Below are 27551 nucleotides of genomic sequence, written 5' to 3'. Positions count from 1 at the left end.
TAGTTTGTGTTAGTAAAAACGTGTAGGCCTAAAGTATTGACAAAGTTCTTTCCTTTTCTCTTCCTAAAAAAATCTCTGGTATATGATACGTGAATAAAAAAATAAGACTTCGGCTCATATGTTGCTTTTTTTTTTACTGCAATGTGGCCAAATTGAATAAATGACCAAAATATGTGGATACACTCCATAATTTGTACTCAAACTCGTTAAGCTTTCTGTTAGATCACTTGAAATACGAGTTGATATTCTGATTAATGTCACTTAGTCGAGCTGTTTGTACATAATCTGGTATGACCAAATGCCCATCAGTATAAGCAAATCTCAGCAGTCCAAACCCCACCACTGCAATTGAAAAGGGTACATTACATCCCTCAAGATCTATCTGGAAACCAAATCTCTTAGTCATTCACCTTCACACCAGATGAGCAATTACTTGAAACAGCCAACACTTTGAGGAACTGTACATATTTTATTTGTATTGGTGCATTTTGCAACAGAGCTGCCACAGAAAGCCAATTGCTTTCCCATGTAGAAAGTTGGCTACTTCACTCTTTTTGAAACATAAGGATGGATCAGGTGGATACAAAACTTCACATGGTTGACAGGTCCTCAATTTTAATGTATGAAAACATCTTTTAAAATACATGTGTAAAGTAAAAAAGACAAACAAACCAAAATTAAGACAAATCTTGGTCACTACAGTAAAACTTTTTGTTATCTGAACGGTTTCGCCCTGAATATTTTTTTTTTCCTCTCACATTCTCCTGAGTACACAAGTATACATTTAATTACATTAAAATCTACCAAGTACAATAGACTGAAAGCATTATAAAAAAAGAGGTCCATATATATATATATATAGATATTTTCTTCTCTGAAGTCCTAAAAATCTAAGTACCACCAAAATAAACCATACACATCAAAAAAGGAAGCGAGACACATGAAGTCACATAATCTGTTAAAAAACAAACAAAACAAAAAAAAAATACAGAAGTGTGGGGTGCCTGTGTGGTTATATACATTTGGCTATGGGAGGTGAGGTGAAGGTGAGGCCTCATTTCCTCCGCGTGCGCCTGCTGCTTGGGGCAGCCTCCTCCTCTGCAGCAGCCTCTGGCGCCTTCTTCTGGCTGCGGCCTTTACCTCTGGAGCTGCTGACCCCTGCTGGACACAGAGAGAAAAACACACCAGAGAACACCTTCAAAATTAGCGTCATGTGAACAAGGCATTTGCAGTCTAAACAATAATAAATAATAATCATAATAAGAATAAATAAAAGATATAGCTGTATTGGGATAAATATATATATATACATTTTTTTAAATGAACGATGAATGTTAAATACACCTCTAAATAACAGTAGTTTGGAGCTAGGTGATAACCATTAACCCACTGGCAACTTAAGGCAGTCTACAATCAAAGCAAAGTTAAGTGAGCGAGCGAGCGAGAGAGCTTAAAGTAACATTTATTAATCCCGAATGAAATTAAGGTGTCTGGTAGCATACATACAAACAGATTATTTCACATTAAACATTCACATTTTAAAAGTCTCAGTGCAATAGTTGGTTACTGATTGTTGGTTCTTACACAGTACTAATATGCACTATTAATAAACTTGATACCAACCTTTGGCCGTGTCCTCAGCTGGAGCGGTCTCCTGCTCCTGGGCCACTTTCCTCTTCCCCCTGACTGTTTTGGGAGCTGCCTTGGCGGGTTCAGCCTTCTCTGGCTCTGCTTCTGGCACCACTTGCTCTGCCACCTTCTTGGCCGCTCCTCTCCTCCCTTTAGCGGGTGCGGGAGCAGCAGCAGGGGCCTCGGGCTGTTCCTCCTCCTCTGATGCAGCTGCCTTCCCTCGCCTCTTCTTGGGTGGAGACGCAGCCTCGACCGACAACTCCTCAGTGTCCTTGGATACCCCTCTCCTCTTGGCCCCTCGTTTTGGGGCAGGGGCAGCCTCCTCTTTCTCCTCCTCCTCCTCCTCCTCCTGGGCCTGTTTCACCGCCTTAGGGGCTGCAGCCTTTCCACGTCTTCCAGTCGTCTTGACAACAGGCTCAGGTGCAGGCTCAGGTGTGGCCTCAGCCTCCTCTTCTGGCTTTGCCTCCTCTTCTTCTACTGGAGGCTGGGCGGCGGTTTTCTTAGCGCCTCGTCCCTTGGGTGCCGCTCTGCCCTTGCCGACCCGCTTCACCTCAGCAACCACCTCTTCAACCAAGTCCTTGCCAGACTCAAGGTCACGGGCCTGGACCAGGTCGTTGCTCCAGTTGACTGATTTCTTGGTGGAGGTCTCCTTCTCGGGCGCGTCAGCATCCTGATCACCATTGGACTCGGACTCAGTCTTCTCTTCCTCCTCCTCCTTCACCTCCTCCTCAGCCTTGCCCTTCTTGGCCACCCTGCCCCTGCCTCTCTTCACAGCAGGCTCCTTGGCTGGCGCCTCGGGGGCCACTGCTGGTTCTTCAGCCTCCTCCACGGCCTCAATCTCCACCGGTTTGGCCGCAGCCTTGCCCTTTCTACCACGCACAGGCTTCGATGTGGAAACTTGCAATGGTTCTTCCGCCACCTCAGCAGCAGCTGCAAGCTCTGGTTGGGCTTCAGGTGTCGTCTCGGTCTCCTCCTGTGGGGCCGGCATTGGGGCTTGCTTGGTCTTACGCCCTCGTGCTGATCTGGCTGCTTTGGTCTGGGTCTTCTCCTCCTCCGGTTCTTCAGCAGCTGGGGACTGGTCTGGCTCAGCCTCAGCCACCTTGGCCTTGCGGCCACGTCCTGACTTGGCCGCAGGAGCCTTGGTCACAATTTCTTCCACCTCTGCTTCAGCAGACTCGGCGTCTTCAGCCTCCTGCTCCTCCTCCACCTCCTCTTGGACCTTGGGCGCAGCGGCCTGCTTGCCTCGTCCACGCCCACGACCGCCTTTGGTTGAAGCAGCAGGAGCTGCAGTTTTCGCTGGCTCCTCAACAGCAGGAGCTGCAATGCTGTCCTCTTGGGCCACCTCAATGGCCGCCACCGTCTCCTCGGCCACCTCCGGTTCCTCAAAGGACACCTGCTTGGCCTTCTTGCCTCTTCCAGACCCGGCTGCTCTTTGAGGGGGCTCTTCCACCACCTCAGCAGGTGCAGTCTCTTCAGCCGTTTCCTGGTTCACCAAGACCTCTTCCTTCTCCTCTACTGAGGTCTGCTTGGCCTTCCTGCCACGCGTTGATTTAGTGGCTTTAGGCTTCTCTACAGGCTCTTCAGAGGGTGCTGGCGTTGGCTCAGCTGCAGCTTCCATTTCTTCTGCAGCTTCGACAGGGGCCTGCTTGCCCCTCCTGCCGCGCCCAGCCTTGGCAGCAGGAGGCTGGGGCTTCTCCTCCTCCTCCTCCTGGGGCTTGGCAGCGGCCTGCTTGCCTCTGCGGCCACGCACAGCTTTCACGGTGACGACAGGTGTGGCGGGTTCTTCAGCGACCGGAACAACAGCATCAGCAGGTTCGGAAGCCTCTGTGCTAGGCTCGCTTTCTGAGGCGGACTCTGCGACAGCTGCTGGCTCTTCTTCCTCCTGCTCCACTGCAACCACGGGAGCTTTGGCCTGCTGTTTGCCTCGTCTTCCTCTGCCAGCCTTGGGCGCTTCAGTGACTGGCTCAACTGGCTCAGGCTCCTCCTGAGCCACAGCCACTTCCTCTGTGGTGTTGACCTCTACAGTCTCAGCAGCAGCAGCAGTGACCTCCTCAACCTCCATGGCCTGTTCCTCCTCAGCCTGCGCCACAGAGTCCTGCTTGGCAGCTTTGCGTCCTCGGCGTGGTTTGGCCACCTCAGTGGTCTCAGGTGCCTGCTTGGCTGGTCTTCCTCTCCTCCCTCGGGCAGGGGCTGGCGCTGGTGCTGCCTCAGCAGTGGACTCCGCTTCCTCTGAAACATCTTGGATGGCCTCAACAGCTGCCTGCAGTGGTGCGACCTCTGCTTCCACGGGTTCCTCTGGGGTCTCCGCAGAGACACCTTCCAGGGCTACGTCCATGTCATCAGTGCAAGCAGTCTCACTGCTGTCCTGAGCTTCTGCAGATGCCACGATCAAGAAAAAGAACACAAAAACAGGATGTCGTCAGGATTTGCAGACTTTATATTCAATTATATGAGTGAACCTCTCCATAGCCATATTTTTTATTGAAAGAATTTTAAAAGCTGAAACAGAATTTCTTCAGGAGCACAAAGAGATCAATGACTTACCTGAGGATTCAGTAGCTGCAGCAGCAACTTCCTCCACAACAACTTCCTCTTCAGCGGAGTCCTGCTTGGCAGCTTTGCGTCCTCGACGTGGTTTGGCCACCTCAGTGGTCTCGGGTGCCTGCTTGGCCGGCCTTCCTCTTCTTCCTCGAGCAGGGGTAGGGGCTGGGGTTGCCTCAGCAGTGGACTCTGCCTCCTCTGGCACGTCTTGGCTGGCCTCAACAGCTAGCACATCGGACGCCTGCAGTGGTGCGACCTCGGCTTCCACAGGCTCCTCTGGAGTCTCCTCAGAGACTTCTTCCAGGGCCACGTCCTTCTCGTCCGTCTCACAGACGTCCTGAGCTTCTGCAGATGCCACGGCCAGCACTGAGAAGAAAAAGAACATAACGGGATGTCGTCAGGATTTGCAGACTTAATATTCAATTATAAGTGTGAACCTTTCCATATATGTTTAAAGAAGTTTAAAGCTTAAACAGAATTTGTTCAGCAGCACAAAGAGATTAGTCACTTACCTGAGGATTCAGTGGTGCATTCAGTAGCTGCAGCAGCAACCTCCTCCACAAGAACTTCCTCCTCAGCGGAGTCCTGCTTGGCAGCTTTGCGTCCTCGTCGTGGTGTCGGGGCAGTCTCGGGTGCCTGCTTGGCCGGCCTTACTCTCCTTCCTCGAGCAGGGGTAGGGGCTGGGGCTGCCTCAGCAGTGGACTCTGCCTCCTCCGTCACGTCTTGGCTGGCCTCAACAGCTGCACTGGGGGATACGGGCAGCTCAGCAGCCAATTCAGTGGCACATTCAGCAGCAATGACTGCCTCCTGCAAATAATAAGGATATGTTTTGGCTTTTGTCATGCCCACGATGCAACAGAATGTCAAACCACACAGGCTAATAGTAAACTATATATTGGTTGGGTTTTCATTTATGGTGATTGTTTAGGGTCTCAAGGCTGGATTGTGGTTCGTCCCAGAGGGTCCCATGTTACACTTTGGGCATAACAGCATTGTACCATTCTTTAAAACAGCCTCAATTGTCATTTCCTTCAATGACAATAAACCCTTGAATTAGCTTGGAATTATGAAAATAAAATGTGATTTGTGAACGTTGTGATTTGTGCAAGTACCTCAACGGGTTCCTCTTGATGTACATTGGCCTCGGACGCAGCAGCCTCAATTGGTGCACTATCGTCCTCAGTGACGACCTCAAGTACCTCAATGGGTTCCACTTGTGGTACATCAGCTGCTGTGGTGGCCTCAGCAGTGGACTCTGCCTCCTCTGGCACGTCTTGGCTGGCCTCAACAACTGTCACATCGGTCGCCTGCAGTGGTGCGACCTCTGCTTCCATAGGCTCCTCAGCAGGCTCCTCAGCAGGCTCCTCAGCAGGCTCCTCAGCAGGCTCCTCAGCAGCGGCCTCAATGGGTGCACGTTCTTCCTCAGTCAGATCAACAACAGTGGTCTCAATGGGTGCACGTTCTTCCTCAGAGACGTCGACAAAAGCAGCAGCAGCAGCAGCAGCCTCAATGGGTGCACTATCGTCCTTAGTGACGACCTCATGTACCTCAATGGGTTCCACTTGTGGTACATCAGCTGCTGTGGTGGCCTCAGCAGGCTTGGATGCAGCGGCCTCAATGGGTGCACGATCGTCCTCAGTGACAACAGCAGCCTCCTCTGCTTCCTTGGGAGCTTCCTCTGCGGTCTGCAGGGGAAGGCACTCCATCTCCTCCTCCAACACGGGCTCCTCGGCACAGGCCTCGGCTCGTCTCTCCTGGAAGAGCTCCTTCAAGGGGGAGCTCAGTCGCTTGGCCTGGGTCTCCCTCTTGCCCTCCACGGCCTCGTCGACGGCTACGGCGGCTGGCTCGATGGGCTTGGCGTCGACGGCTTGGATGACCTCCGCTGGGCGCATGTTTTCCTTGTCCTCCTCTTCGATAACATCCAATTCTATGGAAGAATACAGCCATTTAGTCATTCATGCGCGGATTAAAATTCTATGAAGGGTCACAATATAAATACAAATTACTTTGTTTTTATTTCAACAGATTTTTTTGAATAGTCTTTTTTTCTCCAGATTATTTTGAATAGTCTTTTTTTCTCAAGTTTATCTATTGAACACAAAGTTTTGCACAGGCATGCCAAGTCTTTTTTTCCTCCGTTTTTTTCCTGGCGTTTTTAACTTTTCTACAATGATTTAGCCATTTAATAAAGCTATTTTAACTTTTTTGGGAAGAGTGCCTTGGATACTTCGTTTCTTTTGCATCCTATTTTTTGACCAAAGAGCACCTTCGGACTACCAACTAAAAACGCCGTAGCCCTCCAACTTTTCCTATTGTTCCAGTTTTGTTTGCATTGGAGGTGCTCCACTTAACCGTGTTGAGCGTTACTTTTTACCTACATTTACTGCTGAAGAACACTAAGAATGGCTTCTACTTTTGCGTATACCAATGATGAAGGAAAGCGGATTATTACCAGCGCTTCTCTACTTGATGAAGTTGATACAGAAATGCAGGGGAACCAGGACTATCGGGATTTACTACATGATCTAAAACGACTGAGAGAAAAGGACATTAAACTTGACTTGAATTCCATTCAATTGTCGGATTATTGGAGAAAAGGAATAATTCCCAGAGGACTTCGCATCAAAAAGTTTCCAGCAACAGGCTCCAAAGACAATGGAGATTTCAGACAGAAATGGGAGGCCATCTTGAGCAAGTGCTCATCTGACCTGATGCTCCTCTTGATAGAGGAAGCGAAGAAGGACCAAGAAGTTATTCAGAAAGAGATGGAGGAACTGAATAAAAAGATAGAAGATATCAAAAGTGAGGAAATTAAGAAATCTTTGGCCAAACTCGACGAAAACATGACAAGGTTCAAAGAACAAGTGAAACGGGAGAAACTTAGTAAATTGAAACGCGACGAGTGGGACTACAAAGAGAATAAGGTTTACTTTTGGCCGAAACGGAGATCACCGCTTAACCAAGAACCACAGAGAAGCGGTGCGTGCACCGTGTCGTTCAATTTCACCAGTGAAGAGGAGGACCAGGGGGGGCACTCCTCTGGTTACGACCCTAGGGATACTTATGCGGGAAACGGCAAAGCCCCCAGATATGGGGGCAAAGGCAAACAGAAAAAAAGAAGGAAGAAAAAAAGGAACGAGGACGAGGACGAAAGAAACCCTTATGCCACCAGGACACGGACACTGTCACAGACACGGTGATTAACTTAACAGGTACCCCACTTTCGGATATACAAACTAAACTACTCTCTAAAGGATTATCATTTTCTCCCACAAATACTTCTAATGACTTTGACATCAAGATCGACCTATTTAGGTTTTATAGAAGTTTACATCTTAAAGCTTGGTATAAACTAAACCCAGCACGGCCGTCAAATTATATGGATACACGCACCACTTTAACCCCTTTCAAACCTAGATCACAGTTTTGTCCAAGAGTGCAGAATGCTACTTTGGAGACTTTTGAGAAAAAAGTGAATTACGAGGTGGAGAAAATCTTGACCAGCAAAAGCCAACAGCGTCAGCCTAATCTGACTGTGGAAGAGCGAGCTGCTTTAAAAGAATTGACAGATAATAAGGACATTATTATTAGGAAATCAGACAAGGGTGGTGCTTTGATTGTTTTTAGATACGACCAAAACATTGAAGAGGCCCATAGACAGTTGGGGGACACTGCTTTTTATGTTCCTTTAAAGAGTAACCCAACGGAGACTTTAGTGAAGGACCTCCACGAAATACTTCTTCAGGCAAAAGATAACGAGTTGATCTCCACGCAGGAACTGGATTTTCTTTTTAAACCCCACCCACGGATGGCAGCGTTCTACCTCCTCCCTAAGGTGCACAAGAGTATGACAAACCCACCGGGAAGACCAGTGATCTCAGGGAATGATACACTGATGGAACCCATTTCCAAGTATGTGGACTTTTTTATTAAACCACTTCTACCATCACTACCAGCATACATACAGGACACCACTGATGTTCTATGCCAAATAAGGGACCATAACTTTATTGGTCCAGATGCGCTTCTGGTGACCATGGATGTCGAGGCGCTTTACACGAACATTGATCACGACCAAGGGCTCGCTGCTTTAAGACACTTTCTCGACAGACGCCCACTCCCACACAGCCCTCCCACTGACTTCTTGGTCAAGTTAACAGACTGGACATTGAACAATAACATTTTTTTTTGTTCAGGACCAACTTTTTAAGCAAATTAAAGGCTGCGCAATGGGGGCGTGTTTTAGCCCATCGTATGCGGGATTGTTCATGGGGAAGTGGGAGGAAGATGTTGTCTTTACTAATGACAACATCTTTAAAGATAAGATCAGATGGTGGGCCCGTATATTGATGACGTCATCTTATGGTGGGATGGTAATGAAAATGAACTACTGGCTTTTCATAGTTACCTGAATGCGGCCAACCAGAATATCAAATTGTCTTTAGACTACAGTAAAGAAAAGATAAACTTTTTGGACCTTGAAATTTATAAAGATGAGGATGGCTACCTACACACAAGTATTTTTAGAAAAGAGGCTCACAAGAATACTGTCTTACATGCGAAAAGTTTTCATCCCCCCTCATTAATTAAGAACATCCCTTTCGGGCAGTTCCAAAGATTACGACGAATTTGTGATGACTCACGTGACTATGACTTAAAAAGTAAAGAAATGTATGGTCGTTTTGTTCAGCGTGGCTACTCATCTAATACCTTGAATATGGCGCTGGAGAGAGCCAACTCCATCGAACGTAGCTCTTTATTGACACGTAAACCCGCACCTGCTAAACAGGATAGGGTATTCTTTTCGACGCGCTATAGCACCAATGCGCCGTCTATAGTCAATGCGATTAAATCTAATTGGGATATGTTGAAATGCGATACTTCCTTGCAAAATATATTTGATGAACGACCTATTTTCACGTATAGGAGAGCCCCTACATTGAGGGACAGACTGGTGAGAAGTTATACGCCGGCAAAAGAAAAAAGTACATGGTTACCCACGGTGCCCAATGGCACTTTTAAATGTGGACACTGTAATGTTTGCGACATTGTCTCTAAGACAAAAGGATTTACCCACCCTGTCACTCTTGCTACGTATCCTACCAGGCACTTTATAAATTGTAAGAGCACCCATGTGATTTACATTCTGCAATGTGGATTATGTGAGGCTTTTTACGTGGGGCGCACTAAGAGACGCTTCCAGGACCGCCTTTCTGAACATAAATATGCGGCACGGGTTGGTAACTGCGAATATGCTATGACAAGGCACTTTGTGGAGACCCACAATAACAAAACGGTTAAATTCAGTGCTATGGGCATTGACTGTGTCCCTTCTACCCCTAGGAGAGGGGACAGACAAAAAATATTGAATCAGAAAGAGAATAGATGGATATATAAATTAAATGCCACGTCTACTCCTGGATTGAATGATTCATTTGAGATGATGCCTTTTCTATAGCTATTACACTGCGTTGTAATCTTGACTTGATATAGGGGAACCCCCTGTTTTATACTGTTTCATGAACACTGTATTGATTATTTTGTTTCATTTTCATTCTTTTACTTTTTCTCTCCTAGTTGTGTGTGTTTTTAGGACGACGAGGAGGCGGTGCGTCATGACCAATTTCCGCCTACCTGTCAATCACCCGTCAAACCCCTGTCAAACTTTTCTTTTGTTACCTGCGCCAGTGACGCTTCAGTATTGACTCTGCCCTGATGAAGGCCACTCCTTGGCCGAAACATGTTGGCGTTTTTAACTTTTCTACAATGATTTAGCCATTTAATAAAGCTATTTTAACTTTTTTGGGAAGAGTGCCTTGGATACTTCGTTTCTTTTGCATCTTTTTTTCCTCCCTCACCTTCAGCCTGCACTTCTTCTGTGCTGGCAGCAGCCTCATTACTCTCCGGCTCTGGTGTGATGTCCGCCTCGGGCTCCTCAGGCTCTTGGAGAAGATCCTGCACGCCCTCAAAGTCTTCCACGGCAGCGGCTCCCTTCTGCCTGGGCGTCTTCATCAACTTGCTGATACCAAACTTGTTCTGCACAGGCTCTCCTTTGGTCTTGGGTGTCTTGACGAGCTCCTTCACCCCAGTCAGGTCCTCTTCCACGCTCTGAAACACAATAGAACATCTTTATTAGCATTGTACAGAGTACAGTGACATTTAAAGCTGCTCCATCAGGTCCACACAACACATATAGGGTGGTGGTGTTCACACCGTCACAACTACACACAAGTTGCTACACAATAAAAAGATGTGTGCAAAACATACGCTCGCTACCTTTTTCTCCCTGGGTGTTCTCAGCAGTCGGCCCCTGAGGTCAACTTCCACACTCTGGCTCTTCTCCTTGGGGGTCTTCAGCAGGTGCCGCACCCCTGAGAGGTCCTCCTCGGCCGGCTCTGCTGCCTTCTGCTTGGGGGTCTGGACAAGCCGCTTCAGGGCGACGGCACACAACACGGGGCTGTCGCCGCTCTTCACGCGGGGCGTCTTCATGAGCCGCTTGACGCCGGTCAGGCAGGTGGCAGCCGCGTCGGAAGTGGGAGCAGTCTTCTGCTGGGGGGTCTGGGACACTGGGGTGTCTACGGATTCCTCGTCATCATCGTTGTCATCAACATCTTCGTCATCTTGTTCTGAGGAAATGCTTTGTTGAGCAGAGCTGGTCTCCTTGGCAACGAAGCTGGCGTCGTCGTCCTGGGCGATGAAGCTGCCGTCCTGGAGGAGGCGAGAGACTGCCTCGCTGTTGTAGCCGCCGTGCTTGGCAGCCGACACCACACTCATGGGGGACACCAGCATTTCTCCTGCAGGGAGCCACATGAAGACAGACATTTAAATAGTTGACAAACTTATAATACGGTAATAACAAAATAAATAAAATTGGCTCATCCACAAGCAATTTCACTACAACAGTAAAAAGCGGAGTTCACATATAGCTTGTTCAAATTTTACTTGTGCTTTGGATTCGCTTTTAATTTACTTTAAAAACCTTACATTTCATGTCAATGCATCAACCATATGAATCAACAAGCGCAAAAAAAAGGGCCCTGCGTGATCAATATACATGATGATGCTAATCAAGTAACCACAAGCTCCTCACCGGTCTCCTCTGGTGTCTTCATGACTGACAATTCTACCATGGAAACAGATGCCAGTGGCGTCTCAGCAACTGGAGTTTTGGGAAGAGTCACTGAAGTAGAGGCGACAGGAGTTTTGGGAAGAGCCATTGAAGAGACCGTGACGGGAGTTTTGGCAACAAGGCTTTTCCTGGTGGACGCACGTCTCTGCTTGTTGTTTGCTGGAGTCTTAAATATTTCTGAAACACCTGCAAGTACAGTGAGGACTACTTGAGAACAGGTATGCCACTGAAGCAAATTGAACTGACGATTCAGGAGTAACACACAACCTTCCACCGATACATGGACATTTAAAAACACCAGACATTCAGTACTTTGAAGGGTAAGAATCTCACGAAAAAATAACTCCAGGAAATTGGGTACCCAGCCACCATCTGACCCGCATTTCCAATCCATGCCCGTTTTCAACAACCCGAAGAGGCTTGCGTTAGGCTACCTGAGAGGTCCTCATTCATCCTCATGTCCATCCTGTAGAGGGCGACGTTGGGCACCATTCTGGGCGCACCACAGGTGACCTGGGCGGCTCTGAGCTGGGCCTTGCTCAGCACGATGGTGGCGGGTGAGTTGGCATGTCCAGTGCTGCTGACCTCCTTCAGCTTCCTGGCTGGAGTCTAAACAACAAGAAAATATGTTCAACAACATCATGTACTCAGGGGTGATAGTGAAAAAAAATCCTGAGCCTGAACTTTTTTCCTGGTCGGGGAGGGGGGGCCGGGGGACGACGGGACATACTGCATATGAGACGTAATGTAGGCCTTATTATTATTCAAACACATTATTCAAACATTTAAGATAATGTTTTCATTTTTGCATTATTTCTATAGTGTTATTCACGAAAACACAGATCATTTCCCTGTTGGTAGGCTACAGCACTTGGCTGAAAGAAACTGACCACCACGTTCAATTCTAGCTGTAAAAACGAATACCAACGTATGCAGTTAGAAATGCATTCTAGGCTTGTGATGTTGCACTAAAGTTATTGAGGTGGGTATTGAACCAATGCAACATTTCAACACCAGAATGCATTTCTGAAAACATGGTGCATATTTTACCACATTGAATTAACTGAAAGCTACATATGTAGCAGCCATACCAAGACAGGTCAGTAGGAGGCAATACTACTCCAAAGCATAGTAACTACACTCTGTCCAAAATAGAGGAGGTGATTACCAATTAATTGAGCAATACTTTTAAATGACATGACATTTGCTGCAAGCTGATAAGTTTCATTTTCATTGGGACATTGCTCATATAACTTGTATAGGCTACTGGACATACGTTTAGATAGCCTACTCGTGGCCCCATGGTCTACCTATAACCACAGATTGTTTAAGGGCTGTGCTATAACCCCTGCCTTTCCGTTGTAGGGAAACGCCCTTTAATTACCGGTACATGATATTTAGGGCACAAGCGCATGATTGGCTACTGCAGGCCCACGTTCACATCGCATATTTCGACTCCACGGATGACAGAACCAGTGGTTATTACGGACAGGGCAGTATATATAGCCTGTGTGACTACTGCGCGACTTTCGCATTGGGTTGTAGTCAATTAAAATACATGAAAATCACTCGCGTGTACACACGCCCATTACAATGTACGAGTTGAAAAGATAACAGAAAGCAACAAAAACAAAGACAGGACCGAATTAAGCTACATGAAAATAGCACAGGGCGTGAAGATAAGATGAACATTCACTGCATGTCTAGGTGACACCGTGGTGGCCACATGAACGCAAGCCAAGTATTTGAAGTTCATGAGAGTCTGATATTGATAATTGCCCCCTGCCCGAGAGTAGGGATTAAGTAGCCCAGAGCGTGCAGACAATACAACCTGTGCATCGTGCGTGGAATAACTGGATTCGATTACGCAGAAGGGCTACGACAGGGAGCGCGCGAGAGAGAAAGGCTGTGTGAACCTGTGCGAGGCTGTTTGGGCCTAAGAAAAATAAGAGTTTGGTTCCGGTTGGTTGTCAGGTTTGGTCATGGGTCGGTCGGATTTTTTTTTTTTTTTTTTTAAATGTTTTTTTTTCCTTTTTTTTAAATGTCCGACCCACCCAACACCCCATATGCGCCAGATTTCGTCATAAACTTTGTTGAACAATGCCAAGGACGATAGTGGAGTGTGGCCTGCTAAAGCTACAATGAAATATAGGCTAATAAGAATTAATGAGCCAAGATACTGACCGTCACCGAAATGAGGATATGATCATACAGCCTACCGTTTCTGGCAATACCTGTCCAGCTGCCAGTTGCCTGACACTGCTATTTTAGCTCCTGTAGGCTATGTCCCGTTTTCTTTTTTTTAAAATTCCTTTCCATCATCGGTTGTAGACCATATTTTCCTTGGGATGAAGGTTCTGGCTTGGAAACATTCTATTTACACACTTTTTGTTTTACGCGAGGATGTAGACCCCTGAGGCGATATGAATGTGATCGAGGGGCAACATCGTCATTGCCATTAAATCATTATTGTAGGCAACTGTAGTAGTCTAGGTCTTCATCGAACAGTCGTATTTGTGGCGACATCATCGTTAATTTCCATTTCATTATTTGGAGGAGGTGCGGAGAGTGAGACCGTGACAGATGCCCTGCTGCTGCACGATGGTGGAGGGACAAGCAGAGAGAGGGCTAGAAAATAACGGGCTCGGGCTAACGGACTTCTTAACAAGGCCTTGTGGTAAATGAAAGAATGAAGGGAAACTTGGGCAAAACATTTCCCTTCTCTCGTATTAACGTATTTTACAATTACAAGGTATTGATACAGTGCTACTTTAGAATTGCTGTAACAAGTTATGCATCTCGTCCAACATGCAGCGTGACTGAATGGAAGCCCTTTTCTAATACGACTAGACAATATCAATACATTCAAAAATAGTGGATACTCATAATGTTTTCTGTGTGATGCATTTCGAGGCAGGTGGTCAGGCTGTGTCCGTGTCGGGTGTTGAGGTAAGGCGATTGACTTATCATTTGACAGGCATTTTCGCCAGGTTCCCAAACTACATCGCAGCCTATTAGTCTGCAAGAACGCTGTGAGGCAAGTTATTTAAAAACTTACGAGCTACAACGACTACCAATTAGCATGTTGTAGCATAATAGGCCTAATTAGCCAACAACGTGACCGATAGGTGCGCTGCGTAACTCTGCAGTGACATTTGGGGTTTTCTAATATCAAGCCGGGCGGCACTTGTGGCGCGTGCTTATGTTGCTCCTATGTGGATAGTCATGCGATGCAAATTCAGTAACTTGCAGGCAGGTAGAAAGTGAGAGATGGCGAGTTATGGGAATGAAGAAACGTGTTGTGTCTTGTTTATATGAACAACCCTCCATAAAACATAGATATTTTTTTGAGGATTCACAAAAACTCAAAAAAAAAAATTTTGGGGTCGCACAAAAAATGATAGGGTCGGTCGGCAACCGGAACCAAAACATAGTTTTCACAGAGCGCGTTGGTTTAGTCAGCATAACTAATATAAACATCTCCCTGAAATCAGTTTGACACGTGGTTTGTCAGGAATGACGCAAAACACCATCCCTCAATCAACAGTAGACCAAAATCCACGAACTCAGCTCACACTAGCCTACAAGGGGTGTAGGCTAACTAGGCTTGCCAAACATTAGCGATCCAAGCATTCCATTGTCATTTGGACATGTCGCAATGGTAGCCGCTATTCCAATGCAGACCACATTTACGCACTACACCTAGAAAAAAAGTATCATGACGGGCATAGCATAGCCTACCGTTTTGAGCATACAGACTTTTTTTGAAAGAACGTCCATCTCCATCAAAGTTTGTCAACATTGCGCAGTCATTTAGCGCACATAAATGAGGAAAATAGACGAACCTATTTCAAACTCTCACTGAGCCCGTTTATGCGCATCAATAAGCCGTTTATGGTCAGGTTTTTGGAGTAACCTGCGCAAGGCAAAATCATTCGGGCCCAAGCCAACATGCCACAGTGGGCAAATTAATAACTAAATGGCCTTACCTTCAAACGTTTTCTTGATCACAGAATTTCACTAGTATTCCACTGACATCCACACGGTTCAACACACCCATCACAACTAGCAAGCCATGTGGATTTGTGCTAACAATAGTTGCTAATTTTTATCGGAATCCAAATGGTCTAGACTTGGCCTATAGTACTTTCTTCCGTTTCTTCAGTATAACGAGATGCCATTTTTGGATTTGCCTCCGTCGACAGTGAAAATATCTGAGAAGGGTAACCAGTAGGGGCCTAGAACTCTCTTTACTGTGCATACTGACAGCCAATCTACTTCTCCTTTCACTAGAACTAGAAGACTGCCGCCAGTGATGTGGTGAGTGACTCAAGAGCAAGACGTAACAAATTGATACATTTTTCAGTAAGATGTCGGGATGATACAATTATGGGCTGCTGCTCATTTGGGTTCCTTTCGCGTCTCTTACAACAGGCTGTTGCGCGCTCATTTATTTTCACCATACATTAATGAAGGCCTACGCGATAGTTTATTATTTTATTAATTTTGGGGAAATTATTATTTTATTTTTTTCTACAGCCACGCTACGCCGGATTTCCGGCGCGGCGCCGGACTGCTATCACCCCTGTGTACTAATTGGGGCGGTATTTTGACAGGGCAGTACCTCCCATGCAGATGATTGCATTAAAGAATGCAAGGAAAAGAAGGAAACATTTGTTTTTTTCAGTACTAATATAACCAGACACTTTCAAATTTAAAACATGTTGTGTACAGTTTTAAATTAGGGAAACTACACAGACACCAGTCAGTTATTCAATGCTGTGACATTTAGAGACCAAAGAGACATTGTTTTACCTTGGGTTTGGCAGCAGCGACCCTCTTCACCACCTTGGCCTTGGTTCTGGTCTTCTGTGTTGGTGCCTGATTCTGCGGCTTGGTCTTGCCAAACTTCACCATGTCAGCATAGGAGCACACCACTACAAACAGAGCAACAGCATGATAACATGAATCTACAGTAATGACATTTACATGCACATCGCTACATGGGCACAATCTTTTAAGTGCACACACCAACATGGTGTGCATACCAGTCAAAGCTCCAATTTTCCCCAAAAAACTCCTTATGTCTTCCCGTTTCAATATTTTGCCAAAAATATCCTGTCACATAAAAAGTCCTGTAATTCATCCCCAAGGCCACAAACTCCATACAATTAGAAGGCCCAATCAAATGAGTGTATTTGTACGATTGAACAGTAGGACTAATTGAAAGATTTGCCCCCAAAATATGGGGGTAACCCGTTTTTTTCAAAGCACAAAGTCGGCAGGTATGACTGTGTGTGTGCATTCATACACAACACAGACTAAGGGCGCGATCACACAGACCGCGGATTTCTGCCTGCAATCTGCGATGCTCGTCCAGCTGATTAATAAGAAGTGACCACACCGAGCGCGGATCCACTGCCCATTCGAATGCGGTGACTAGGCAACGTTACGACAACTGTCAGTCGAAACGTAGCCTAATCGATGGTGTGTCATTAAATGTTGTGAAAACATACACAAAATGCTTTGTCCATTCATCTATGTAAAATGAATAGAAGACGAGCTCTTTTCTTTCTCTCCTAACGTTGGATAGTAAATCTGATATGAATGTTGATAACGGTCTCCTATCGAACATCTGGAAATCCGCCACGGGTTTTCCGCCTTGAGTCCAACTTTTTTGAACTCGATCCGCCCGGCGCTGAGAGGCGGAGAATCAGCAACCCGCCTTGCGCTGATATTAGACGCGTAATCCGCTCATTTTCATTGACAAACAATAGAACACATCTGCCTCCTACTGTAAAATCCGAGGTCTGTGTGATCGCGCCCTTATAGGCCAACAGGGTACAAGATCATGGTTAAGACCTCTGAGGTTGGCCCTGGACTTTGGGTGTGCAGTGTGTGTGTGTGTGTGAATTAGCCAGACCGTGCCCTCCTAGTGACGCAACAGCTTCAGCGTTGCTACCAGTCAGGTCAAGAGTCAATGCAAGTACTTTCTGAATTCCCGCAAATACGGGAACTCCTCCCACTTTCAGTCCCTCCAGGATTTTGCACTGGGATTTTGTGATTTTTGCGGTCAAAATGTCTGATTTTGTGACGGCATTTTTTAATTTTTTGCAAAGATTTTGCACCCCTTTCTGGGTTTTTTGGTAACTGAAAACCACAATCAGTCTAAGCAGGCTCAAGACAAAAGAGAGAGAGATTTAGAAACACACTTCCTTTTAATTTTCTGTTGAAATCCCCACACAAATTACATTTACAAAAGTTACATTTGGCCATGGGGGTATTGAAGTGATGTTGGTTTGGGATTTCATGGAGTAGGCTACTTTTATGCCGCTGTGAGAAGTAGACACAACAGCGGTTTGCGGGCGTTTGGCGTTTTCACGTGGGTGATATTGTCTTCGTGGACGTTACAGACATCCCTAGTTCCAAAAAATAAAGGAGACCTCTACTAAATTGACCGAAAAGCGCGCTCTCTGTCTAGCGGCCGCGCTGAACAGACCATTTGAGAAGACGCGTCTGCACTCAGGTTAAACAGGCACACAGCATTCACTCTCCCCTCGAACGCGTGCCAATGAAATCTAATCGAAGTAGCCAACTCCACGCTCAATGCGGGAGTTGCATCTTGCCTGCACTTCTCAGAGCATAGGCCTATGGAAAAAAGCAGGGGATTGCCGGTTTTCGGGCTGTTGTTTTCTTCTCTGGCTGTTTCTTTCGAGTGGTGACGCTGCCTGTAACTGAACATATAGCGCACGGTATTGGCAAACGTCTCGTGTCGTCCTATTTTTGTGCTCCGATGTTATGACTTATGGAGTTTGAGTGAGGCGCTTGACAGTTATCCTCCTTATCTGAAGACGTCGTTGTGTTTATGGTCTATTTAGGCCTACAGTGTAGGCGCCTGGACTTGTCTGTCAGATTCTGGGTATCCTTAGGGAACTTTTTTTTTTTAAGTGTCCGACCGCGATCGACCTATTGAGCACCCCTGCCACAGAATGTTGAAGGGGACAAAGGGGGAAATTTGTGGGAAAAATGCGGCTGTACAGGAATTATGCGGCATCGTGAAATTATGCGGAATATCATTGAATTTGCATGAATCCACGCGATCGCTGAATCGCGAAAAACTGGAGGGACTGCACTTTGTTGGGGAGAAAACAATCATTAGCAAACCAAGGGAGGCCATTTGGAAAATGCTGTTTGAGAAATGTTAATTGTTGTGCTCTTGGTCAGACCAAGTCTCGAAGAGATTTGAAAGTCGATGATAATCAGGCTGTGTGTGAATTACCTTTAAGGTTGGCTCTGGAGGCGCCGCTCTGCCTGCGGATGGCCTCCATGGCTGCCTTGCCCAGGCTCCTGCGGGGCGTCTTACTGCCTGAAGCCTTCATGCTCCGCCTCTTCAGCGGGATCTTGGGGGTGGCGCTCCCCTTCTGCGCTGCCGCCACAGGGGTAGCCGATGATGCCGGGGTCCCCGCCGGCTCAGGAGACGGGGTGCTGATGCGCGAGATGGAGAAGCGACCAGACACGGTGGGAGTCTCGCTCAGGGAGCTGGAGGAGGCTCTTCGGGAGGGCGATGGGGACGGGGTTTTGGTCTTGGCTGGGGACTTCGCTGGAGTCTTGCTGGGAGTCTTTGCAGGACTGGCCTTTGTCGGAGTCTTGGCCTTGGGAGAAGCTGCTTTCTTCGGAGTAGGCGTCTTGGTCTTAGGAGAAGCTGCCTTCTTAGGAGACGGGGTCTTCGCCTTGGGTGACGCTGCCTTCTTAGGAGACGGGGTCTTCGCCTTGGGTGACGCTGCCTTCTTAGGAGACGGGGTCTTCGCCTTGGGTGACGCTGCCTTCTTAGGAGACGGGGTCTTCGCCTTGGATGACGCTGCCTTCTTAGGAGACGGGGTCTTGGTTTTAGGAGAAGCTGCCTTCTTAGGAGTAGCGACCTTCTTAGGAGACTTCTTCGCAGGGCTTCCTTTGGGGCTTTCTAGGATGGCCTCTCCAAGCTTCAATGTCTGATCAACCAGAAAACAAACAAAAGCCTTTAATTCAGAGCCGTGTGGTGGGACACTGTACAATAAATAATGAATAAGCTTAATAATTCACACTACATGATACGTAACGAGTCATCAGCAAAATAAGGCACATCATTTTATTGCCATCCTCTTATTTTAATGACTATGCTCTCCTACATGATTGTGTGTGTTTACCACAGATATATACTAATAGGTGGTGAACTGGAATTCAGGAAAAATACATGGTGCACATGTATGCAAGGAAGGAAATGTACTAAATCTAAGAACGGATACAGATGTATTTTAAATTATTAAGTTGAATCCCTTCAACTTATTTGTATGAGGCTGGACACCAACTCCCTGCAGCATCGATAAAGAGTTTCTCTGTTTCACTGTACCTGCACAAGTCCGATGGTGGAGGCTCTCCTGAGCAGTGACTTGGGCGTCTGTACGAGGCTGGGCCCCAGGCTGCGTCTGGGCGTGGCCCCACGGCGGAGTGGAGAGTCGGGCGGCAGGCGCTTGTCGAAGAGCTCTGGGCTCAGCTGGCCCCCGAAGGACACACGCTTCTTCTTGGCCAGAGGAGTCGGCAGCGCGGGGTCACCTCCCGCACCCCCACTCTTGCGCTTCTTACTGGACGAGGCCTGGGCATCTGAGGGTAAATGGTAATGCGTTACAGTTAGCAGGTGTTTTTATCCAATGACAAAACGGCTACATACATGTGTGTGTGTGTGTGTGTGTGTGTGTGTGTGTGTGTGTGTGTGTGTGTGTAAAGACTGTACTGTAAGTCTTCCAAAGTACATGCGACTAGGTTAATGCAGACAAGTTTTAGATGGGTATGATTAGTTGATTGGCAAAGGGGAGAGCTCATTTTGAGCAAGCTTCAATCTTCAAAGTCCAAGCCAGGATGAGCCTACTCTTGTAGCAGAATACAACATGTTTGAGATCATCATTAATCTGAATGATGCTAGTAGCAGTTCTCTCTGGAAACTTGAGGTGGGGTGTGATCCACAGTTTCAGACAATTAACTGCCTGCTTCCCTAGCATCAGACCAGAACTTAATATGTTATCAGTTCAGTGATCAAACTTTTTCTACCCCCTTAAAGTATTACAGGTTTTCTTTTTTGGTAACACCACAATGCAATCAGCTCCTCACATAGTTGAAGTTCAGTATTTCAAATTAGGAAAAGAATTTAATGGACGGCTTCTGTAGGTGGAACGGTTGTTACAATGCTTCTCTGAACCTGACTGTATGCGCACGCACACACACACACACAGGAGTAAAAAAATATGCCCAAGACTTACAATCTTACAACACAAGGGCCGACCAATAAAAAGGTCCTCCATAGAGCAGCCCATTAAGTCCTCACGTTACTGCCAAATGCAATCAAACTTTTTGAGCCAGCCTCATGGTGGCCCTACACTTTAAAACACACAAGACCCCTGATCTGATGTTGTACATTAATTTTGACAGACACACCTTTTGCATTACATTAAGCCTTTACCATTGACCTGACAACTTACAAAAGAGGATTAACGGCTAGAAATACATGAACGAATACAAAGAATGTATACTGGGCATAACAAGGTTAGTACATGTTTTGATGAGGGGGAAATACATTGAAGGGAAGCATTCTAGAAAAATAAGGCTCCATGAGATTCTTGAACAGTTGAGAGGAAGTCTTGCTCCATGAACACCAGGCATAACAAGGTCAGTACAGGAGAGTTTTGACTGTTGGAGTTACTTTCAATAAGAAGCAAAAAGGTTATGAGAGGCCCTATTCTTGTGGGGAACTCACCTTTGCTGCTGGTGGGTGTGGACAGCTCGATCTCGCGCAGGACGTCCTGCACCTTGAACCTCTGGCCGGCGTTGGCCCTGGGGGAGCTGCGGGGGGACTGCTTGGCCTCCTCGACAGTAGCGACAGCCGCCACCTGGATCTCAGTGCTCTGGGTCGGGGTCAGGGCCAGGACTTGGTCGGGTTTGGGTTTAGGGCTGGCACTGGTGAGACTGCTGCCACCGCTGCTCCTCCTCTTGGGTGACTTGGGAGCCTTGGTGGGCGTCCCGGGGGTCGCAGGGTCAGCCATGATCTGCTGGGCCACTTCCTGAGCACTGAGCCTCTTGGGAGACTGCTTTGGGGAGGGAATACTCGACTCGCTGGCCTCGGACCTCCTGTTCTTTCCTGGGGTGCTGACCGCTGGTGTGACGGGGACCTCCTGGGTCACCTCTTCCACAGCGGCAACATTCTCTACAGACATGCACAAAGCAGCGTCTTCTGGAGCTGGGTCGGGCTTGGCTTGTGCCTGGGCGCCCACTGAGGACCTCCGCTTCTTCTGGGATGATTTTGGAGTGGTGGCTGTGACTGGAGCATTCTCCTTGACCGCGGCCTCCGTCTTCTTCTGGGATTTACGTTTTGACACAGGCGTCTTGGCCCCAAACACCTTGAAGGGAGACTTGGGGTCCAGGTCCTGCTTGACCATGTTGTACAGCTCTGAGAAGGGAGACTGCACTTCCTTGGCGGGATTGGTGGCTTCCAAGACGACCAACTCCTTGGCATCCTCCACTGACAGGTCAGCTTTAGCGCCATCCTTCAGACAGGAATCTAGGCAAGGCAAAAGTATTACGGTATATGAGTCACTCAAGTGTAAGAAAGAAGATCTGTTCATTCCACCAGCAATAATTTAAACATGTTTAAATTCCAAATTAATTTGTCCAAACCATATTAAAGTCACCTGCTCATGGAATGGACAAGGCACAGGTTCTAGGGCCCTGCTACTCAATGCACGGCTCGCGAGCCTCAGGCGGCTCGCAAGGTTATAGAAAAAATATTATAGCCCAACACAATCAACAGACCTGCATTTAAAATCTGCCATGCCTACATATACAATGAACACGCATCACAGTCATCTGCATCACGCCAAATAGGCAAGTAGGCAAGGCTATGGGCACGTCTACATCTAAATCTCTTTTTTTCCCACCTGGCTGACCCGGCATCGTTATTTATTTACTGACAAATTTGACTCGGGCGCACGCAGCAAGCCACATTTCCCCTCCGAAGTGAGCCGCGAAAATCAATCACAGATCTTATTTGAAAATGCATTGGCCGTCATTTTTATGGACGTTTGTTCACATTTTCATTGGTGGCTCGGTTTTGTAGCTATTTATCAAAAAATAGACGGCTTTTTATTCTAAATCGCTGGAGGTCGTCTATCAGCTAAGAAAAGACCGCCACAACTTAACCTAATTCGGCAAACTTCACAACAACGCCACAACAACACTCAATGGCGGAGACCAATAAATGATCTTGCCCACATCAAACGAGCGCCTGGTGTAACTCTCTCGCGCAGATTGCATTGTTGGTGACCATATCGCAAATCGCTGTTCATTTTCGCGCCTGGTGTAACTCTCTCGCGCAGATTGCTTGGTGACCACATCGCAAATCGCTGTTAATTTTTCAATTTAACCTGGCGCTGTCAAACGGGCACTGAAGACAAGCAGAGCGCGAATAAAGCAACTGGAGTCGCGTAATGCTGCAAGTTGGAAACTTAAACTTTCTCTCTATCTCGCTTTCTCTCTCTCTCTCTCCGCACGGCATTGATTGACAGCTGACTGAAAGAACTCAGTGCTGTCGGCGACTTCGCATTTTTATAAATAATAAGTTCACAAGAGCATCATGCAACCATCCTCCACAAACTCAATAACTCTTGAGCCAATCTGTTAATTCCGTCCTCGTTACACTGTGAATGACGATCCGGAGGTCTAATCCATCAGTCATCAAAAATATGCTGGCTGACAGCGCCAGAGAGAGAGAAACAACAAAAACTGGACTCGTCCCTCTGTTTTTGTGTTGGTTTTGACTCTGGTTGCATGTATTGGCCATCTGTCAGCGCCAGGTTAAACTGAACTGCCCTATTGCTCTTTGATGTAAAAGTGCCCTTCAGCAGAGGTGTCTTTTAGTGTTTAAAAGTGAGCTAGGAGGCCTAACAGCATTTACTGACAGAGGGTAATTAATTAATAATTCAATAATTTAATAATACTAATCATTTCATAATTAATACTACTACTAATAATAATGTGCATAAATAATACTACAACCATGTATAATGAGGCCAACACTATCATAATGTAACCCCCCCCCCCCCCCCCCCCCCCCCCCCCCCCCCCCCCCCCCAAAAAAAAGAAAGGCCCTGAAAAGTAAAGGGGGGTGGTGTTGTGCTCCATGCAGTTCTCCTCCTGATTTTTTTCTCCTAATGTGGCTCTTGAGGAAAAAATAGTGAGTATCACTGGTCTAGGGTAATAAACACCTGTCAAACTTCAGAGTGCGGTGTGCAAAATCTCTGAACTATACTTGTGGTTAAAATGATAAGGGGGGGACCTTCACATCTGCAGTGCATTGAGGCAGCGTTTGAGTATTAAGGCAACATTTACATAAATACTCACCAGAGGATGCAACAGAATCTGTTTTTTGTTGTTCCTTGAGGACCTAAAAAAGTAAAAACTCTGGTTAGAACACTAATCGGTTGCATGTGAAGGTAGTAATTTAATATTACAAAGACATTTAATAAACTACCAAAATCAGCTGCCATGTAATGCGAAATTAGTTAAAATTATCACATTTTCAACAGACTTTCCTCAGAACAAGTGTTTTATATGTCCTACAAAATTGTAGTAAATAATTGTTATAACACATCATTTTCTCATTACAAAATAAGAACGACATGAGCAGTACCTTAGGAGTTTCTCCGTTTCCTGCCGTGGACGTCCTCTTTTTCTTTGGGGTGGGTGGTGGAGGAGCTTCAAACCTGTCAGCCACATAACACACTGATCAACACAGTTCATGCTTATACACAGTAAAATTGCCTGCCCAAGCTGATCAAACACACATTAGTCAGTCAGCTTCTAGATCACACTAAATGGTGCTGAAATACATGTGACTTAGCTTACCTGAAAGAGCGATCGATAATGGTGAATACATCTCCATGCTTCAGGCGTTCAGACTGCTTCATTGCCACGCCATTGATGCAAGTGGGGTTTACAGAGCTCAGATTGGTCAAGACAACCTGTAAGTACATAATCAGATAGAAATGTTTACCTTCACAACGCGCATGCAACGCTTATAAGGAAATTACACGGTGTGCAAATCAAGTTTACTCGTATAGCACATGTGGAGACAGTTGAATGAGTCTCAAAAAGTAGGAAAGAAACACAACCAGTAGGCCTGTGGCTTACCTCTTTGTTTTCATTGATCTCGACTCTGCAATGTTCTTTTGACACCTGGGGCAGTTGAATGCGGATGTCACATTCAATTTTCCTGCAAAAGTGGATTCATCAAGACATTACAACTTTTGTCAATGAAAACATTTGCAGACGTGCATCTCTTCACAAGAAGCATACGTTAATGTGTAGCCCATAGCTTAATTTTCAACGAATTGAGTAGTTCGTCCCGCTTCAAATGCATCTGAAATCTCTACACACAAAGCAGTTGTCCAAAAAAGGCAACTGCTTCCTTACGGAAGGACGTGGTCACGTCATCACCCAATGCCAGGCACAAAAAAGCCCGCCTATGCAACCTCACACAACCCTGCCTCGTTTGTTGCCTCTTGACTTCTACATCCGCATGAGAAACAGGCATGCAGATTAATCTTTTACAATCAATCAATTGCGCTTAATAACCATACAGCAGCACTCTTCAAACTATGACAGACGACACATTTGACATTTTGGCATGTGAACTTACCTTCCAAATAAACATGGCGCTGTCAATGGATATTCTGTACCATCACCGCCACCTCGTCGGATGACAACTATTTTACCGTGAAGTGGCATCTTCTTGGCAACTTACCTGCGATTACAAATATCAACAATAAACAGACAGACTGGTTTGGCTAGGGGCATTAGAAAACTTAAAGTATTCAGTCGCTGCCACAAAGTATGTCTTTTGATATGACGTATCCTTGAAACATGTGCCCAAGACTGGTCGTTTACCAAGGAACACGCAATTATTTACTTACTGTGGCTTGCATTAAAACAACACGACCGTGTGCATGAACATGATCCACCTAATGAGTTTGTAGATATGATTCGTCGGAGGAATAAAGTTAGGCCTAGTGCTACAACCGGTAATCTTCCCAATGAGCTAGCTATACCAGCTGTTGACCTTTACGGGGACTTCTTACAATACATCACACACAATGCAGCTTTTACTTGACAAATTAGTTAAAATACACGCAATGTTTTGAACCGAACATGCTTTGAGTGTCTTGCAAATAGACATTAAACATAAAGTCGACATTTGTATACATTTAAATTTGTGGGCCAGCAGCTAGGGCCATGCTTTCCTACCGTTCAAACCATCGTGGCAAATGTATCTTAACTGCCTCTCATTTTTGTTCACTTATAGAAGACACTTTTAAAACAAATCCATACCGTCCTCATAAAAGAACTGAACGGTATGCATTTCCACATACTGACCTTGTTATTTTACCTTTTTATTCTTCCTGTGAACCTTCTGTGACCACCATGCCTGGTAGCAGCTTCTACTCCGTTCTGTTTATCGAATATTTACCCGGCGCTGGTAAAAGGACATCACTGACATGCAGCTTGCTAAGCCAGGAGAAGAATAGGATATCCCTCCGCGCAAGTTATAAAGATTATTCCACGACAATTTGCGATTGCTGTTTTTACACGATGAGTAGTAAATACACTGAATTGAGATATTGGCATCTATTATCATTTTAAAACAGCATTAATGAATCGAAATCGGAACTATCTAATCTGTTCCACGACTCAACGGAGGGATACAGGGCGAATAACTGCTTTTGATTTGAAAAATATTTGAAATACCGCGCGAAGCCCTTCCATTGGTTGTCGTCATAATTTATGCAAAATCCAACAGCCAATCCTAAAACGTAACTGTAGTTCATAGTTTCTTGTTTCTGGTCAGTCTCTTGTAGGCCTAGTAGGCAAAGAGATTGTTCATTGAGTAGGCCTAGGCCTAGATTATTATAGAAAATGTAATAAGTAACCAACAGTATCAGATTTTGTGAGTCTTTGTGCTATTTTGCCATTTTGTCAGAAATGCCAACTGTAGCCTTGCCAGTCTATGAAGAAATAAAAGGAGAATTTATCACCCTGACCCAACACTGCAAAAACATTGCAACATAGGCCTATAATTGATTATCTGGTATGTGTCTACACCAGTTCCCAACCATTTTTTTTGGGATGAAATAAAATGAAAATATGACTGAGCTACATACGTTGAAGGTTATTAAACCTATTGATATTCATGACGACTTAAGATTGTAAATAGTGTTTCAAAAAGAATATTGAATTCTTATATTATATTAGTTAGTAATATTTATCAGTAGGCCTATTCCTTTTCCCCACACTTTCAGACATTTCAGGCAACTCCATTTTGAATTCCGGGCAACCCCAAACGGGCTCCCAACCAGTGATGAAAAGCACTGGTCTACATCTGTATACAGTATGCATACCATCTGTAAAAGTGCATGAGTCCAAATAACCACAAATTACGCATTCATTCATGGCAGAATTTACATAGGTCCTGAGTGACTGTATGCCTACCACTGCATCTCCTCAGGCAGGTATGAATAAGTAGTCAGTGACTAGTACTAGTACTACTACTAGTAGTACTACTACTACTAGTCACACATATTTTGAGTGTTTGGACTGCACGTGCATGTTACTTCCCAATTAATATTAGATATTTCGTTCACAATGTAGGCTAGTTATTTTACATAAACTAGGGTACATACTTAAACTAGGGTACAGAGGTAGAGATTTTTTTCACAAGGTCTTAAACCATTATTAAAGTAATTGAATTATGTGTTCTTCTTCTTCTTCTTCTTCTTCTTCTTCTTCTTCTTCTTCTTCTTCTTCTTCTTCTTTCTTTCTTTTCAATGGATGATGCTTAAATGAATGTACAGAACTGTATACAACTTTTAACTGTGTGTGATTTTATTGTTGGACCCCAGGAAGAATAGCTGGGTCTGCGCCCAGCTAATGGGGATCATAATAAACAAAACTAAACATTTACAACATGCAGTAAGCCTATTCCAGCAGCACAGCCTGTGCACAAGAAAATCTGTCATGTAGGCTACATGCACTCTTTTGGAAATAGCCATTGCTGTTATGTTTGGGAATGAGCTACTATAGAATCAAATCTGCAAGGTTACGAACAGGCATGGACCCTGGTAGTATGAGATGTTTTGACATTTCTACCGGGATATCCCTTCATCGCTTCGTTAAT

General features: G+C 45.8%; 2 protein-coding genes across 2 annotated transcripts; both read right to left on the bottom strand.

The window, feature by feature from the left end:
* Positions 1–451: 451 nt before the first annotated feature.
* On the bottom strand, positions 452–21852 carry LOC134467740 (microtubule-associated protein futsch-like). Its single transcript, XM_063221629.1, has 13 exons — positions 21084–21852; positions 19686–19936; positions 18579–19287; positions 16115–16236; positions 11734–11908; positions 11261–11485; positions 10447–10964; positions 10029–10278; positions 5283–6097; positions 4683–4977; positions 4174–4536; positions 1624–4002; positions 452–1158 (listed from the first exon to the last, which is right to left on the bottom strand). Exons 1-13 carry the CDS (start codon positions 21760–21762, stop codon positions 1055–1057), a joined length of 6885 nt encoding a protein of 2294 aa, XP_063077699.1. The 5' UTR covers positions 21763–21852; the 3' UTR covers positions 452–1054.
* Positions 21853–22755: 903 nt separating this feature from the next.
* On the bottom strand, positions 22756–25895 carry LOC134443538 (proliferation marker protein Ki-67-like). Its single transcript, XM_063193299.1, has 7 exons — positions 25767–25895; positions 25020–25124; positions 24512–24593; positions 24227–24342; positions 24012–24084; positions 23723–23765; positions 22756–22766 (listed from the first exon to the last, which is right to left on the bottom strand). The coding sequence occupies exons 2-7, from the start codon at positions 25106–25108 to the stop codon at positions 22756–22758; spliced, it is 414 nt and encodes a 137-aa protein (XP_063049369.1). The 5' UTR covers positions 25109–25124; positions 25767–25895.
* Positions 25896–27551: the final 1656 nt, after the last annotated feature.

This window comes from Engraulis encrasicolus, chromosome 2, assembly GCF_034702125.1.
Source record: "Engraulis encrasicolus isolate BLACKSEA-1 chromosome 2, IST_EnEncr_1.0, whole genome shotgun sequence".
Classification (NCBI taxonomy): domain Eukaryota; kingdom Metazoa; phylum Chordata; class Actinopteri; order Clupeiformes; family Engraulidae; genus Engraulis; species Engraulis encrasicolus.
Note: the sequence above shows the minus strand (reverse complement) of the source record. Positions and strands in the feature narration are given on the sequence as shown.

Coding starts and splice junctions, on each gene's coding strand:
- LOC134467740 (XM_063221629.1), bottom strand. CDS start 21,762: ATGGTCAAGCAGGACCTGGACCCCAAGTCTCCCTTCAAGGTGTTTGGG. Junction 19,937..21,083: donor CACACCCACCAGCAGCAAAG/GTGAGTTCCCCA, acceptor ATTTACCCTCAG/ATGCCCAGGCCTCGTCCAGT. Junction 16,237..18,578: donor CTCCAGAGCCAACCTTAAAG/GTAATTCACACA, acceptor CTCTGTTTGTAG/TGGTGTGCTCCTATGCTGAC.
- LOC134443538 (XM_063193299.1), bottom strand. CDS start 25,108: ATGCCACTTCACGGTAAAATAGTTGTCATCCGACGAGGTGGCGGTGAT. Junction 24,085..24,226: donor ATTATCGATCGCTCTTTCAG/GTAAGCTAAGTC, acceptor TGTGGCTGACAG/GTTTGAAGCTCCTCCACCAC. Junction 23,766..24,011: donor GAAACGGAGAAACTCCTAAG/GTACTGCTCATG, acceptor TTACTTTTTTAG/GTCCTCAAGGAACAACAAAA.